At 37.0% G+C, this 17816-nt stretch overlaps 1 protein-coding gene across 4 annotated transcripts in view; it reads left to right on the top strand.

Annotated features, from left to right (window-relative positions):
• Positions 1 to 17816, top strand: part of PIK3C2G (phosphatidylinositol-4-phosphate 3-kinase catalytic subunit type 2 gamma) — a 266594-nt gene that overhangs the window by 195792 nt on the left and 52986 nt on the right. For 2 of the 4 annotated variants that reach the window (XM_010946489.3, XM_045510287.2), the window contains exons 26-27: positions 1330 to 1439; positions 17407 to 17596. In XM_010946489.3, coding sequence (XP_010944791.2) covers positions 1330 to 1439; positions 17407 to 17596 — 300 coding nt within the window. The other 2 variants (XR_006721857.2, XM_045510288.2) reach the window with 2 other exon arrangements.

A 17816-nucleotide genomic window follows, 5' to 3' on the forward strand; every position in this document is an offset into this window, starting at 1 on the left:
CTTTCCCTTGCATTTAGGAGAAAGTACAAACTCTTCCATGTTGCTAAAATATCCTACGCTACCTGCCTTTTCAGCCCCATCTCCTGTCATTCACCCACAGGACACTCAATGTTCCAGAAAGCTATCTTGGATCTAGTCTGCAAACAAATGGAAGCTATCTTGCTTTCCTCTGTCCATCTATATATGCTGTTCCCTCAGCCTGGGTGGGAACAGTAGGAAAGGAAAACAGCTTCAAGTCCTTTTTTTTTCTCACTTGAACTTCATCAAGTCAATCACAACTTCACCCATCCTCCATGGCCATATTCTCAGTTTACCCTCTATTTTTAGGATCAACAGCATTGTTCTTAACTTCCCACTCCTGAAAATGTGCCTCTATTCCAGAGCAGGAAATAATTTATCATCTTAGTCATGAGGTACTTATGACACTCTTCCTATTTTCTCAAAGTTCAAATTTATCTCAGAAAGATCTATCTTTTTTCTAAGATGTTTGCCAGTAACTCAGGAGGATATTATCCCTTCAATCTACACTATAATATAAATGAAGTACTTTTCCAAAGGTTAGAAGAAAAATACCTGGACAATTGTACAGTTTAATCTTTAATTATTTCATTGCCTTAATAATCTTTAACAAATTTAATCACTGCTTAACTAGGGGAAATTGTGTTCTTGTAGTACGAGTCAAAGAGTCATGAAAAAAACACTGAAAAGCAAAAGAATGTGGCAAAAGATTAAGAAGCAGAAGGATCAGTTTTTTAGGTTTTATTTTGTTTTTGGAAAGGAGGGAGGTAATTAGGTTTATTTATTTATTTAATTTCTTTTTTTCAGAGGAGGTACTGGGGATTGAACCCAGGACTTCATACGTACTAAGCATGCAGTCTACCACTGAGCTGTACCCTCCTCTCCAGGAGGATAAGTTTTATACTCTGTCCTTACACACCATTTGACCTGGACACTTCACTTATAGGTTTGGGGGAATTAAGTTTTTCTTCTTGAAAATAGGTATTGTGATATAACTTTGTGTTATAATTTATGTGTATGGAGCTCTTTCTTCATCATTGGCATTTGATTCTCCTGGAACATGTTAGGTATTTTTATACCCACTTTAAAAATGAGAAAATGGAGGTTCAAAAGGTTAAGAGACTTTTTCAAGATCATTTAGATATTAAATGGTAGGTCCAGAATTTCTGACACTGAAGCTCATATTATTTACATTGTCCCATGCTGAATATGCCTCTTCTACAAGAAGACAAGATGGAGATTTGATTTACATTTATTCTGAGACTTTTTTTGTTTTTATTTTTGTTTTGTTTGTGTATTTGTTTTGATAAGATGCTACATGCAGGATTGCCTGAGCTAAGTGGAATCCAAGACTTGAAATATGTATATAATAATCTTCGTCCACAAGACACAGACCTGGAAGCGACAAGTCATTTTACCAGGTAAGATCAGCTGCGAACGTATGCGTGTGTACAGACACATGTTTCCCATTTGAGATGATTTCAGGGTGAACAGTCATTGGTATGAAGCTGTCATTTCTAGAACAATCTTGTGTCTTTTTCCCGAGGGGTAGAAAAGGAGCGATACAGATGTCTGGCAGAAGGCTGTAGTCGGTGTTTCTGTAGCAAGCTATTGTTTGCTAACCAGCATCTTCATCTAACACATTGCTCAATAAGAGGTCATTGAAAAGAGCAAGAGCTGACAGAAAGAAATTGGCCGTTCTACTTGAACTATGTCCAGAAAAACAATTCGGAAGAAGAGATTTATGATGAGATACGGTCTCACTACTTTCATCTCTAAGGCAATACAAATATTGGAATATTTGGTGACTGTCTTCTATTTTTAATCCTTTTTTATTAAGCAAGTCTGGGAAAACACTAGTATACATCACAGTAAGAGTCTGGGCACAGTGAATATCAGTTAGACTCAGAATCTTTGTCAAAAGGGTGGTGTATTTTATGAGAGTCTTTTGAACTTTAGTTTTGCAGTGGGTAGCCTAATTGCCAGCAAATTTTAGATGCTTAATAAATTTTAGCCATAATTACTATCCTAGTAAATATATTAAGTAGAGAAATACAATGCTCTCTCCTGTAATTTCTTAATATTGAATCTTATTTGAGTCTAATTTTTAATTGTTCTAATATTTTCAACTGGAAATTTGTAAACACAGATAATATATTTTTAATGGATGTATGCTTTGTCCTTTTGAAGAAAACAATACTTAAAATCTTACTCACACAGGTATTACTTTTCTCTTCATTTCCCAGAAAGTAGAGTGCAGAATCCCTCTCCATTCCAAGGGGAAATGGGGAACGTTCATGGGGATGTCCTAAACAGTTGAAGAATTTCATTTTTGGAAGGAATCTCTGCTTAATGAACATGAATGGGTAGGCTGTTCTTGTGGTTGAATAAAAGCAATATTGTTTCTGGTGACTAGGTTCTCATCTCATTGCAGAAGGAATTCAGAGACGAGATGCAGAGGTTAAGGAAGTAAGGTGGGGATTTATTAAGGGATGGATAGTACGCTCTCAAGGGGAGAGCAGGCAGGCTCAGGTGAGCAGCTGAGTTTCTTTGGCAAGTTGGTTACGTGGAGTGTAAAAGTGAATGGGCGGAATATTCATCATGGAGGGAACGGTTTGGGATCGTATTCCCTGATTTTCATTCCAACTCCACCTTCCCAAAGGGAGGAGGGATTTTTGTCCTTATTTAGTCTGGATTGAAAGTGTCATGGCATCAGTGCATGATGGGGACTTCTAATCTGCAAGGCTAATTTTATTGTAATGAGGACATAATGAGCAAAAGTTACATTCCAACACTGGGGATTCCTGCCTTTTCCCACCTTCCTTTGTCGGCCTCCAGGGCAGTTGTCACCCCAAAATGTGTGATCACTTATCAGCCCAGAGGTTCCTGCTTTTCTTTCTGTTCAGGGACCCCCTACACTATGTAAGGCTTCCTGCATTTGGCCCGTGCCCCTCCTTTTTGCCCAATTCTTGCCATTTGGCCTGCGTCCCTCCTTTCTCTGCTCATATCTAGCTGTCTGCCTGCTGTAACAATATGACAGAGTCACAGAATATTAGAAAAGCCCTTATAGTCTATTTATTCTGACAATAAATATGCAAATGAGAAAACTGAGATCCAAAGAATTAAGAGGCTTGTCCATGATTAAAAGAAGTAGTAAGAAGTAGAGCTTGGGCTAGGGCCTAAAGCAATGACTTTGATCCCCTGCTCTAGGGCTTTTATCAACATTCAATATTGGAAACTATATGATATGATTACGGAACACGAGGCAGAGCCTCTGCCAAAAATATACCTTCCTGCTATCTGATTTGTTTCTGAAATTCTACCATTGGAGATTCTTTTAAGTGAGTCTGGTAGGTTTTTTGTGTCTTGAAAATGCCCTTTAATAGTAAAGATGCCTCTAAAAGAAGCATTTGTTTATATCCAGTTAGAAAACTACAAATACAGTTAACTGCCTGTGGCCAAAGACACTAGCTTGAAGACTGGCAGAGGTGTTTCAGATCTGTGGTTTCAAAGATGAGGGACTCTCAAGTTGCCTCAACTAATGAGGACAAGGGACTTGTGTGAGAAACACCGAGAAGGGCTGACAGCAGAAGAACATCTGTCACAAGGTCCTTCAGGGTTGGGGACAGCTCTGGGGATCTCATCAGCAGGCAGCATCCTCCCACTCTAGCTGCCCTCTCCTGCTCCAGTTAACTGCATCTAAGGCGGGTGGGTTCATGTGCTACCAAAAATAGCCCCCCCAGGCTATGCCATCAGGATCTGAGTGTGATGCCTTTCTGTAAAGTGGGCTGCAGCAGAGCAGGCACAGTGATTGACAGGTCAGTGAGACAGGGTGGGGAGACGGGGAAGGAGCATAGAGAGGGCCAGAAAAGGTGGAGCTTAAAAACATGTGATCGGGCTGTGGCTATGTTGATCTGTCATTGCTTGGACAAAACAGTTATACTGCTAAGGTTTACAAATAGTCCCTCCTACCATTTAAAAGAAAGGAAAAATCTATATAGTGGATGAAAAAAAGCTTTCAGGCTATGGCCACAGGAAAAATGTAAATCGGCTTTAGATGTTTGCCAGAGACCCATTCTTCCACACCCTCCGGCTTTATCCGACACGCCCAGATCTGTGAAGGGCAGGATCTTCGGTGTGAGTGAGCCTGCCTTTGCTGACTCATCTCCCCTTCTCGTTTAGAAGGACGTGAACTGATACAGAAAGTAGAACTGAAGCCAGTCACCTCCTGGCAGCAAGCTAGACCTCATTACCCTGCCTGCAGATCTCTGCCAGGCTAATTTTCTCGCTTTCAGATGCTATGTAGTATGTTCTGTTAATTAAACTTCTTTCTACAACTTTATGGGAAAGAACTTGTTCTCCATTGCAAACTTAAAAGGCATCTTAGTCATCTAAGCTAGGGCATGTCATTTCTCTGTTCAGTAATTGTCTTTGACTTGCCATTTCCTGTCTCTTACTTTTGAGAACCTTATGAATCTGATTGTCTATATCAAGGTTTTATCCACACCACCTCTGTTACTCTCAGATGAATTCTTGTCGGGGTAGATCACTTTGTCAGTATACATTCATGCCTGCTGTCTAGTTAACTCATGCATAGCCTCGTCAAAAGCGCTCCCAAAGAAAAACAAAATTACAGAATAAAGGGGAAGGGTCTAATGTAACTTTCAGTCCTACCCATCCCTTTAGACTCTGGACCTTGTCCATGAAACCTTCTCAGATTATCTAGTACCAACTAGTCTTTTCCTGTGTAACTGTACGGAACATGTATTATTTCATGCTATCCTTCATTTATTATTGAGTTGCATGCTGTCTAGTATATCACCTTAGTTAATACACTGGTTGGTTTTATCAGTTTCTCCCAAGTAGAGCAGGGGAACATATTCCCACTTCCCCACTTCCTAAAGTATCTGACGGTGAAACAACCTCTGTTCCCTTAAAATGTGTTAACATTTTAATTTAACAGAAAATACAGTTTAAACATCAAACATTAAGTGCATAAAAGTCAAATAATTATGGCTAACATTTAATACATTGCTCCTCAAGCGTCAGGCCTTGTTCTAAGTGCTTTTCATATAGTAACTTATTTAATCATCACAAGTCTATAAGGTCATAGCACTTTTATCTACATTTTTAGATTAGGAAATTGAGACCCCAGAGAAATGAAATGATTTGCCGAAGGAAACAGCCAGCCAGAGACAGAGCCACGATTTGAATCCAGGGGGTTATGCTCCAGAGGGTGGGGTCTTAAATGCTACCCTGTGAGCTCAAAACCACCCCTCCCATATTCGGGCTCTCAGGGATGTGCTGCCTCGTAATTCAGACCACACTTTTCTCAAGGTTCCTCTGAGCCCATGTTGGCTTTAGTTTGACCAAGGTAGATCCTATATCCTTTCTTGGGCACTAATCCTCATTCCTGAATATCCCAAGCCTTGGTGGAGGACAGAGACCCTTCCTGGAATCATTGTCCCTGTGCCACCACCAGGTGTCCCCTGGGTGTTGGGTTCAGGATCTGCTGTAATAGCTGCCCAGAGAGACCCCCATGGGAGGATTTGACTAATGACACCAAGGCAGTCACCTTCCTTTTTTTTCTGTTTTGGCCCATTACCACATGTCCTGAACCTCTCCATATTTTTTTCCACTTTCTTCCTCAGAGAAATCTCCCACGAGACTCATCTTCCCATTGATTTCCAAGAACCTGTCTTAGTAGTATCTTTTATCCTAAAATCTCAATTACATACTTTTATTTTTAGCTATGAGCTAATGTGTTTCGAGCTCATGTTTTCAGCTCTTCTCTAAATCCCTTGGTCAGCAGATGGAGATCAAATGTTGAGGGTCTTTTCCATCACACATTCCTCCCCAGCACTGTGAGGAACCCGTCATCGAAGTTCAAGAAACTTCAACTGAATGTGACTAGGATTCCTTACCACTTAGAAAAGTTACTTAAATTCTCATTTAAATATTAAAAAAAATTTTAAACAGGGTGAAGGTATAGCTCAGTGGTGGGGTATGTCTAACATGCACAAGAAATGTGTAGCTCAATGGTTCAATCCCCAGTACCTCCATAAATAAATAAATAAATAAATAAATAAATAAATAAATAAATAAATAAGTAAACAAACAAACAAACAAACTTAAAAAAAGTTTTAAAACAAATTATGCAACATTTCTTTTGTTAATACTTAATGTGTAGTGTGAGTTTATAATGGAGGAGGGTGTAGCTCAGTGATAGAGCGCATGCCTAACATGCACAAGATCTTGGGTTCAGTCCCCACTACCTCCACTAAAATAATAAATAAGTAAATAGGAACCTAATTACCTCCCCACTCCACCCCCCACCAAAAAAAATTAGGCTGGTGAATTAAAAACAGTAAGGGAACCTTACGTGACATGATCCACATGCTTCAAATAAATGTTAAAAATTATGTGCACTTGTTTACCTTTTCTGTGTAAATAATACTGTTATCTTAAGCTGTGTTCTCTGACGTTATGTGGATTTCAAAACTTAAGGAAAAACTTGAAGTGTAGATGTCCGTGCATGTAATTTATCCAAAAAGAAACCAAGTTCAGTGACCAATCCAGCATTGGTCTTGGTGCCTCAATGAGTGACATTAACTCCAGCATGCTCATGAGAGTCTCTATACATATAAAACTCTTTGTTCTTTTTGTTCTGACAAGCTAAAAATGTTTATTTCACTGTTTATTCTGATATCACTACTAAGATACGGATAAAAATAAGACAAGAAAACCCACCCTCTCGCACTGCCACCGCTAAGCTCACAGATCTGGGTCACGAGTGAAGACTCAGCCATCTGAGACACAGCATGTGTGGATACCTTAAGTGCCCGAATCCTGACTTCCGTGTCAGTATCGAGAGGCTGCCCGTCTTTTTGAGACTTGAAAGAAAGAAATGGCTTTTCCTGCCTCTCTGAGGGAGTACTCTATTCATGAACAATACAGGACCCTACTTCACTCTTGGGTATTCACATTCTGGGTTAAGAACTGATCATAAGGGTTTCAGAGGATCCTGTACTCTGCATAGCATTAAAAAATTTTATTATATGAATGGCATTTAGAGAAAAATGAAAATAAAATGGGTTTACTGGCCACAAAGTTTTTTTCACATCATTGCCAGCTCCTCTCTCCGCTTCCCTTCCTTGTTTTTTACTCCCCTTACAGCTGAGCGCTGTTGAATACAATCAAGAAAGTATCATGACTCAGTCCCTGCAAATTGATACTCTCATGTAATGTCTCTGCTGAGCCCACTGCTTGGCAACACAGGCAACCATCCATTAAATGCCGTCCAAATGGGTTATTTCAGAATCTTCAATCACTCTCAATCCTCGGGTTAGCTGTCCTTAGAAACAGATAACCTATTTCACAGACCAGACTGGGATCATTAAGCATAAACTTCCCTGCCTACCTCCCCTCCCACATGCAGATCATGCTTTTTACTTCACCCAATTCCTCCTCCAGAAATGTGAGAGGAAAATTTCCATATATTCCCAGATACTCCATTTGGCCAGCCACGCAGATCCTTTGGTTTAGTGAGCATAACATCCCCTGCTTTTCAGCTAAAACTGAGGGCAGCTTGAAGCAAAACAAAACCCCAAACTTCAAAGTAGCAAATTATTTGCATTAGTGAGGGATTTTGATAGCAAAAACTAGAGATTCTATCTGGTTTCCTTGGGGAAAAGGGTATGCATGGACTCAAACTGCACCTAACAAACTCCAGAAACCAACATGGCCGGGCTGGTTTCCAGTGGAAACAAAGACCTTCTACTCTGCTGATCTGTACCTATCATATTCTACTTCCCTTTGCTCATTGGCCAGTTTTCTCTAATATAAATTCCCGAGAGAGACAGTCTGATTGACTTAACTAGATGCCTTTGTCCCTACTGAACAGGGTCTTCATGCAAAGCCATCGTGGATTCTGTTGCCCATCCTTGTTCTTCCCATGGGCCAGCCCTTCACAAAGAGTATCCTGGAGCTGCTTCTCCGAACTTTGAGCTTTCGAAAGAACAGTCTTGATGATAAGGGGTCCCTGGGTAGAACAAGCACAGTGACTGTCCTAAGTACAGCTGTGAAGCTGCAGAAAGCGTTGATAACATCCAGAGAGAGTGCTCCCGGGCTTCCCCTCATGGACCCAGGAGTCAGTCCCGGAGCCTCCTGGGGTGTGCAGACGCAAGGCCAGAAACCCCTAGTGTTCCCCTCACGCCGTCTGAGTTGTTTCTCACGGCGACGGTGTGAGACGAATCTTTATGCTCAAACGTCGCCAAACATAGTAAGTGACTTTCTATCTGGTTTCTCTTCAAAACTGAGAAACAGAGTATGGGACAGGAATGTAGATCCCTGGGTTCCTTTATCATTAAAGTTTCTTGATGCCTTTTTAGTACTTTGCAAATTTTCATCTCTTGGATTGTTGTAATTCCACAAGTATGGGTCAAAGTTTTCCTTTGCCTTAGTTTAACCGTTGATACTTAAAGAAATAAATGCTTACAAGAAAAACAAGCAAAGAGAACCTAGAGAAACTAACAATCATGACATCCAACCTTTTTAAAATTAGGAAAGCAGATTCAAAGGGAAATGCGACTTAAAATAAGTGGCATTTCCCCTTTTCACTGTGAAAGTCTCCCATTTTAAAAAATTTAATTATAAGAACTAATCTGAACTAAATTGACTTTTAAAACTGCTTTTATTAAACTGCAAATAGAACAGCTTTCACAATACATCAGTAAGATAAGCTAGCTCTGGAGGGGCTAGAAGCCTGGGATATCATTCCACTGGCATAACACTTATACATAATAAGACCAGCACATCACCCTTTCCCTAGTTCCTTTATTCCATTTGCTCTGATTTGGCTAAATTCTGTAAGGAGCCTCCATAAGAAAGTGTAAGAATTACTTTATCGTAATCAAAGCCACGGAGCCTGGAATTCTTGCTTGTATGCAGTTAGGTGCCTGTGATGACATTTACATAAGACTTCTGACCTTGTAGATGAATTCTGAACACTTGAAACTTCAATTTGGAAACAGCAAAGTTTTTTTGTTTTTTAGACCAAGTTCTAAACTATGAAGAGGAGAAAAGGAGAAAAGAGAAAAAGATAAGAAACTCCAAAGTTGCCTTTTGTTCTAATCCCTATCTAATATCTCTTTTGTAGGATTTCAAGAGAGTTTCCCACAAGTCAGTTTCCACAGAACCATAAATCTATGCATTTGTCTTCCCTTGTGTCTATCTGTAACCTACTAACTTTTGGGCTCATATATACTCATTTCTATACTTATTTGGTAGTAAGCTTTCTGAAATAATATTTGCATAATATTCTTTTATTTCCAATAACTTTTTATGTTATCTCATTTGATTCTATCAATAATCCCAGGGGGTGGCATGGTTTAGTCATCAGCTGTGTTTTCTAGATGAAACAACTGAGTGTCCTGAAAGCTAATGGACTTTCTAGAGACCATGGGCAGAGCTTATAAGTGAGTTCAAAACAGAACAAAATTGATTTCTTGCATAATGGGTGCTCTTCCTAGAACGCTAAACAAAGTCACATGGCAAAAAAAAAAAAAATCCTACATATGAAATTCCTAATGCCCTGATAATCTCAGATAAATATAGATGTTCTTTAACGTTGGTGTCTTCAGACCAGTTGAAAGATCATAGTAAAAAAACATCTAAATGCATATAACCACATTTCTCATATTAGAGTACCATGCTATCAAAGCTACAAGGATTAACACGAGATATCCTCTTTTACTATTTATTTCATTTAAAAGGTTAGAACATGAAGCTTAAATTTGTGTCTTCACACAAATGTACATACATGTTACATGCATGTGCAACAAAAATCAAGTGCCTTCTCTTCCAAGTCAATCTTGAATTTTTTAAAGTAAAAGTGCCTAGAGAGAAACTTTTTAAAAATTGCGTACCAAGACTTCATCAGCAATGAATTCATTGAATTCATTTCAGAGTGGTAATTTTTTGGTTAAAAAATTCTTTGAATACTTTTCATCCAGTGTAAATTTGTAACAAAATAGGAATTACCTTGATAGCATACTTTATTGGCTTAAGTACGAAAAGTGCTGGTCAGAGACTTTATGGATTTTGCAGATTCAACACTGAACTATTATTTTCTCTTTGTGGAATAAAAGAAATTATGACAAAGTTGTATTAGGTCACCGTTCCCTCTGAATAGTTAAGAATGACTCACAAACCTGGACACTCAGTAACTCCAATACAAAAAGAAAGAAAAGAAGGAGTAATGCGTTCTTTACATATGCCAAAATCACTGCAGCGAAAATGAAGCCTGAGAGTTAAATGAAGAAATTTGTTCTTGGGGAGTGTGAGTCACTTGAAGCTCTTCTATTTATATATGATAAAATTACAGTGTCAATGGTAAAATAAGAACATTCTCATGCAAATTCCTTCACAGGAAAAGTCATTTGAGAAACATTTCCCTGAGACTATTAAAGAGACTGATCGGTAAAATAGGTGGGTATTCTATCAAACCGCAGAATGATATAAACGACCTCAGCAACAGAAATATGCTCTTGTTGAAATTCCCATCAAGTGTTGCCCGAAAACCTTCTCTCAGTTGCTATTCCACAGCATTTAGGTGTCTGTCTTCAATGGTTACTCTGACGTGGCTCATGAAGCAGCTAGAAACATTTACCGTTTGTAAGAACGTATTAATATAAACGTGAGTTCAAAAAAATATTTAATCTGAGAGGTAAATAATGTGCCTATAGGCTAAACCTGACATGAAAGATCAGATCTCCTGGATTGAACCCAGTTTTTTTGAGGCTGATAAATAGCCCATTCACACACACATATCTAGGAACCTGTTGTGGCAGTGGTTTCTAATGTAAGCAATTTGAAATATTTATATCATATAAAAAGGATGTTATGAAGTAGAGGAGAATTTGTACACATTTTTAGGATGGGACCTACAGCTTAAGAAATTTCATCTGATCATATGTCCCTTTGGACTGTGTTCCCTGGCTGCAAGAAATACTGTTAATTTTTTTTTTTTTTTTTTTGGTCTAATGATTATTTCTGTGTAAAAATTAAAGGATCATTGTTTTAGTGCCTTTGTTCCACCTGGGAATTCCATACTAAGTCTATTGGTTTATTTCTCTCTTAAAGACATAGTTGAAAAACTGTTCATTGTAAATAATCCACAATGAGAGCAAAGACTTTGTAATCGAATAAGCATAAATTGGAATTTTTCATTGCTGTTTTCAAAATGATGCCACCCTTGGTATGCATTTAACCTCTCTTGGCCTTTTTCTTATCTGTTGCTAAAATAATTTTCATGCTTACCTCTAAGGATGAAAAGATTAACATGAGGCATTTAGTGCAGTGCCTGTCAAAGGATATATACTCCCTGAGGGCAGAAATCTGATTTCCCTCCTTCGCCTCTAAGTTCCCGTACTTAGAACAGTGCCTAGCAGGAAGTTAGAAGTGTTGATCAGGACTGCCTGGAGGATTTCCTTAGGAAATTTAAGAACTGAATCCTTCTAGCTGTTGCTTTGCACTTATGTGGCTATTCCCAAGCATCATCCAGCTAGTGCTGCCATTAAATAAGATAAATCAGAGAGCTGTCACTTGGATAATTCAGATCCCAGTAGAGGCCTGAAACTTACCTCTCAGGTCCCCAGCCCCAGCCTAGGTCATGTTTAAGAACACTATTTTATCTGACCTGTTAAATCTGCCACTTGAGGAACTGGAGATGATTTAGGTGAAAGTCTGCCTTATAACCCTAAGTTTATCACAAAAGTTCATCCTTCATCTCCAGTCTTCTTACATCTTAACTGCTGGGCAATGTAAAAATAAGGCGTGGACATAGTTGAGATTTTGTGAGGGTGAGTACATCAGGGCTTAAGATCTATGATTCATAAGGCTGTGTGTTCATGACAAGTGGGTACGTGCTGTCACTCCGCAGCTTTCCACCCCAGCGCATGCAATATGCTCAGTAAATATTTGTTGAATGAGTGAATGAATGATAGGGTCTCCATAAATCATGATTAGTATTATGCTCTTACTATTATTATTATCTTCATGTCTTTAAACTACTGATGAGGAAAGAAATGAATGTTTTACTTTGCACTATGTACCCATAAATTCATAAAGTCAAAGAACGTCTTTAGAAGTAATGAACACTGTGGAAATGAATAATGATCAGCGTCACATTTTTAGCTTTCTTTGCAAATTTTGGCCAAGATGGATGTATAATAATGGGGAAAATTGGAATTTACTCTTTTAAAAGTCTAATACTGGAACAAGACAAATAGTCTTGAAGGTTTATAAAAATGAGGGGGACATTATTAAGCATTATTGAACTACATTGTTAATATCGAGGACATGGCAGATTCGTTGTGAAAAAGGCGTTGCACAAGAACTCTGATAGATGCCAACCTAGAAAAGCACTGTTTGAGTATATTCAACACCTGTTCCTCTTGGAAAATTTTAGTAATCTCAGACTAGAAGGAAACTTAGATAAAAACATAGTTTTTAAAGTGAAAAATTGTAAGCGTTCCCACTAATGTCAGGAAAATATAATAATACCTCTATCTTGATAGTAATGCTCTGCATTTTAGTTTTGTTATATTATTTTCCATTTGAATAAGACAATAAATGATTCCAGATAATTTTTTAAATTTTTTGAAGTAAGAGTTTGGTAAAGCAAGTGGTTATGAGATAAACATTCAAGACTCAGTAGTGAACTCAGCCATAAAACCTGACAACATAACGCCATTTGTAGCAACATGGGTGCTCCTGGGGAATGTCATTCTAAGTGAAGGAAGCCAGAAAGAGAAAGAAAAATACCATATGAGATCGCTCATATGTGGAATCTAAAAAATAACAACAACAACAAAAAAAAAAAACAAAGCATAAATACATAACAGAAATAGACTCATAGACATAGAATACAGACTTGTGGTTGCCAAGGGGGTGGGGGGTGGGAAGAGATAGACTGGGATTTCAAAATTGTAGAATAGATAAACAAGATTATACTGTATAGCACAGGGAAATATATACAAGATCTTATGGTAGCTCACAGCGAAAAAAAATGTGACAATGAATGTATGTATGTTCATGTATAACTGAAAAATTGTGCTCTACACTGGAATTTGACACAACATTGTAAAATGATTATAAATCAATAAAAAATGTTAAAAAAAAAAAGACTCAGTAGTGAAAAATTTAGAGAGGGAATATTATAAGACCACCTGAATAGATACAGAAAATGCAGTTATTAAAATTTAGAATCACTCATTTTTAAAATAGAAAGAAATATCCTTAACTTGTAGCTAAAAAACCTACAGAAAACAGTATACTTAATGGAAAAACATTGAAAGCTTTTCCCTTGTAATCAGGAACAAACCAAAATGCTTGCTGTCACCACCTCCACTGAACCTGGACCTGGCGGTATTAGCAGTGCAAAGGGTGACAGAAAACTCTGGCATTATTTGCAGATAACATGACTGCATCCATGCAAATTTCATAAGAATATACAATATGTTGTTAGAGTTAATGAGTTAAAAATCTACTCATATATTATCAAATATTAGTTAAAATAGAATTTCGAAAAAGCTAGAATTTACAATTTGCTGCACAAAAAATACACTTAAATGAGGAATAAATCCAACAAAAGATATGCAAAACATCCACAGAAAAAAATTCTAAAATGATACATCAAGCTATAAAATAAGACCTAACTAAATGGGGAAATATGCTGTGTTTATAGCATGTGTCAATACTGTGGAGATGTTAATTCTCTCCCAAATTAATTTGTAGTTTCAGTGAAATACCACTCAAATCCTTTCACATTTATTTTGTGCATGAGTGAGCTTGATAAGCTGATTCTAAAATATATTCAGGCGGTTAAAGGGTCTAAAATCATAAAAAAACTCCTGAAGAAGAGCAAGGTAGAAGAATTTTCAAGACTTATTGTTAAGTTCTAGTTATTTAAGAAAGTATACTATTAACACGGAGATGGACAAATTGTCAAGAGCAACAGAATGAGAAGGCGAGAAACAAGCCTGTGCAGTATAGACCCTTGGTATTGGACAAAGTTGAATCAGTAATGAAGAACAGTCTTTGCAGTTAAAAAATAAATAAAGAGGTTAATCATTGTACATCTATACTTCCAGATACTGATCATTTAAAAAAAAAGGTTAACTCTGAATTAGATCGTTCATTCAACAAATATTTGGGGGCTATTTACTATGCAACAGTTACAAAATTCGTCTTCCAAAATATATTACAAAGTTTAAAAAGCAAATTACAGCATTTCATATGATGGGGATTCTTCTACTCCTGTCTTTTTTACTTCCGTCCCACACTACTTCAGAACTCTTACAAAATCGTGCTCCCTGGATCTGTCTGTTTCCCTTCTTCCCCTCCTCCCTCTGTGTTAGCTACACTGCTGTTCTTCACTCTCTATTAAGCACCAGTCATCCATCCACCGCTGAGCATCTGGATGAGCTGTTGTTTCTGCCTAGAATTTGCTCTATCAGAAATTCCCATGCCCTGTACTCTTGGCAAATTAAGGTCTATGTCAAATCATTCAACTCATCTTTTCAGTGAGATTATCCCTGACTATCCTACTTAAAATTGCAACACAGTCCCCACCCCGTATTCCATCTCCCCCAATGTCTATTAGTTTTCTCTATGGTATTTATTACTTTCTCATATCCCGTATTTTTACATGTTTATTTCTTATGGTCTGAATTTCACATTATATAAATTCTATAAAGTGAGACTTTTTTATTTTTTTGCTATATCTCAACATGCACCTGGCATATAATGGGAGTGAAAATTTTGTGTGTGTGTGTGTGTTGGTTTGCACCAATGTATAGAGAAAGCTCAAAAAGAATAATACCAAATTGTTCATAGAGTCTCTTTGTGGGGGAGGAGAGTGGTAATGGAAGAAGGATGAAGGGAACTTTTCACATTTTACTTAATATTTTACTGTGTGGCCTGAATTATATATCATAAAAAGTCAAGTTTTTTAGTGTCCCTGGAATTTCTTCCATAAAGCAGACAGATCAAATAGGGTGGTAAAACCCAAAATATATGGACAATGTCTACAACAAAACTAGATAGCGTGGTATTCCCAAGAACCCAAAAGTTGGGTTCTCAAGCATGATTCCCAACCAGCTTAAACTGGTTAGGATTTTTACAAACTCCAAGTCATGGGGAAGGGCAGGAGTTCTGTGGCAAATCTGAAAAGGTTAGAGAAGTCTATAAACTCTCAAAGGTAACTGGAGCTTCTTTCTAAGCAAAAGTCCTACGCTGAAGAGAAACTGCTGGAAGTATAATCCAATGAAAGGAGAAAGATCATAGGAGCAAAGGAAAACCAAAGTCCAGAAAAAAACTGGGGGCAAGGCAGAAGCAAAAGAGGCATATCTTAGAAAGTTTGAAACAGTATTTTTTTGACCCCTGTGGTAACAACAGAAAAGAGAGCTTCAGACCCTTGAAAATCTTCTACTCCTTCCTTAAAGCTTAGGAATGCTAATTTCATATTAAAATGAGTAAACAAAATGGATCATGTCTGAATGTTAAAATTATAGTTAAAAAAAGAAATAAGATGCAAAATAAAATCTCTTCAGTGAAAGTATGCCACAAAGACATTCCTAACAAAGGGATAAACTGTATCCTTACATTTCAAATTGAACTAAAAGAAAATTTTTTAAATGATAAAGATATGAAGGAACAATATAGATTATAATTAGAAAAAACTCAGAAGTGCAGTGACTGAGCCCAAAAAAGAATTAGATAATAAAAAAAAAACATATTTTTAAAAACAGTAAACTAAAAACAACACAGAAGAAATAAAAACAACACAACAGATAATGCCTCCAGGGAAAAGAAGATGAAAAAGAGGATCTTTAAAACAAAAAAGAAATGAAGAAAGGCAATAAAGATCCAGTATACTGAGAATGAAGTCACTGAAAAAGAAAACCAAACTAATACATTAAAACAGTTTCAAAACAAAATTGTATATTTAGTATTTTAATAACTACTAGCATCATAATTTAAGAGATTTTCTGAAAAAGGAAGACTTGAAATTACATATTGAAAGGACGTGTGCATATTGAGAAAAGTTCCCCAGAATAACCAACCTGAGACATATTTTTGGAAAAACTGTTGGACTTTGAGGGAAAAAGAAACTTCTTCAAAGCATCTAGGCAAAAAGACCAAGTCGTTTGTAAGGAAAAGAAGTTCAGTATGTCGTAAGAGTTTGGGGCAGTAATCCTTTATCCCAGCAGAAAATGAAATAATATTTTCATGACCGTCAAAAAAGAAAATGTGAACCAGGGATACTGTATTCAGCAAAATTGACTTTCAAGTATAAAGGCCAGGAAAAACTGTTATCAACACCCAGAACTCAGAAACTTATTTCCTTGAGCACTTCGTGAGAAATTTACCAGAAAATGAGCATCAGATAGTCAAAGTGACTCGAGAGATGTGGCCTGAGGAATGGAGAGAGCATGAGATTTCATGATAGTTACAAGATAGACTGCGTAATATGTATGGTGGAGATATTGTATGATGGAGATAGAATAGCTCTATAAAAAATGGAAGTAGACTAGGAAGCACCTGTGAAAAGTAAATAAGCAGACTGCTTTATTGTATTAACTGAGAGAAAAAGGAGAACACCACACGTCAGATACTGGAGAAGAGGGTACAGAGGGGAAAAAAAAAATTATCCAAAGATATTTATTATACCATTAGAACACAATTGCAGACCTTCTTAAATACAAAAAAAAAAAAAATTAAAAAGCAGACACACCAAAAAATACCAAAAAAAAAAAAAAAGACCACAGAGCAAAAAGCATTTTGTATAAAATATGTGTATATTAAATATAGTATTTTAGGATACAACTTTTCTGAAAGATAGTTGACAGAGGGACACAAATGTAGAAAAAAAATAAAATTAAAATTAAAAAATAAAGCAATGAAAATTAAATCTTTTTTTAGTGCTAAATATAGGGGGAAGAAAGAAAGAGTGTAGAGAGTTCAGGGGTGGCTGTTGGGTTTCTTGGAATATGCATTGTCTTGTAGATTTAATTTCTGTAATTATGTAAATATTTAAAATAATTATATACAAATTACTTTTTTTAAAATCATCCCTAAAAATAGACAACAAACTTAAAAATTAAAAATATAAATATTGCAATTACAGTTTTATATTTCATATTTGCTAACAACTCAAGATGTGAATTTAAAATTTATAAAAATAATGTTTAATAGTTGGGCTCCAAATAAACAGGCATGGTCCTTGACTTTTTCCTCCACATCTGACACAAGGAAACAAATCTTAAGTGAAATGAGTCAGCTCAGGGACTGTTACTCACTATCTTTTCTTTTTTATTTCTCTAGGAAAATCAAGGAGAGTCTGGACTGTTTCCCTGTTAAATTGAATAACTTGATCCACATACTTGCACAAATGACAGCCATAAGCCCTGCCAAATCTATTTCACAGACATTTCCCCAGGAATCCTGTGTGCTGAGTGCAACCAGGTCAATTCTGAGAGCAACAATTTTAGGGTTCAGCAAGAAAACTAGTCACGTAAGTCTCAAATCTGTCATCTTGACTTAAATATCCTTTGATTTCATCTCAGACTTCCCTTCACTGTGCTACACGTTCTTCCTTATCCCATGATTTTTTTTACTATGCAAATGAAAAATCAGTTACAGTTTGAGCAGCAGTGCCATTAAGGAGGATGTTCCAAGGAGAAATCATAACAACCAAAGCTCTTAGTAGAGAGCCATCAAAGAGAACAGATCCT

The sequence above is a fragment of the Camelus bactrianus genome, chromosome 34 (assembly GCF_048773025.1).
Source record: "Camelus bactrianus isolate YW-2024 breed Bactrian camel chromosome 34, ASM4877302v1, whole genome shotgun sequence".
Taxonomy (NCBI): Eukaryota; Metazoa; Chordata; class Mammalia; order Artiodactyla; family Camelidae; genus Camelus; species Camelus bactrianus.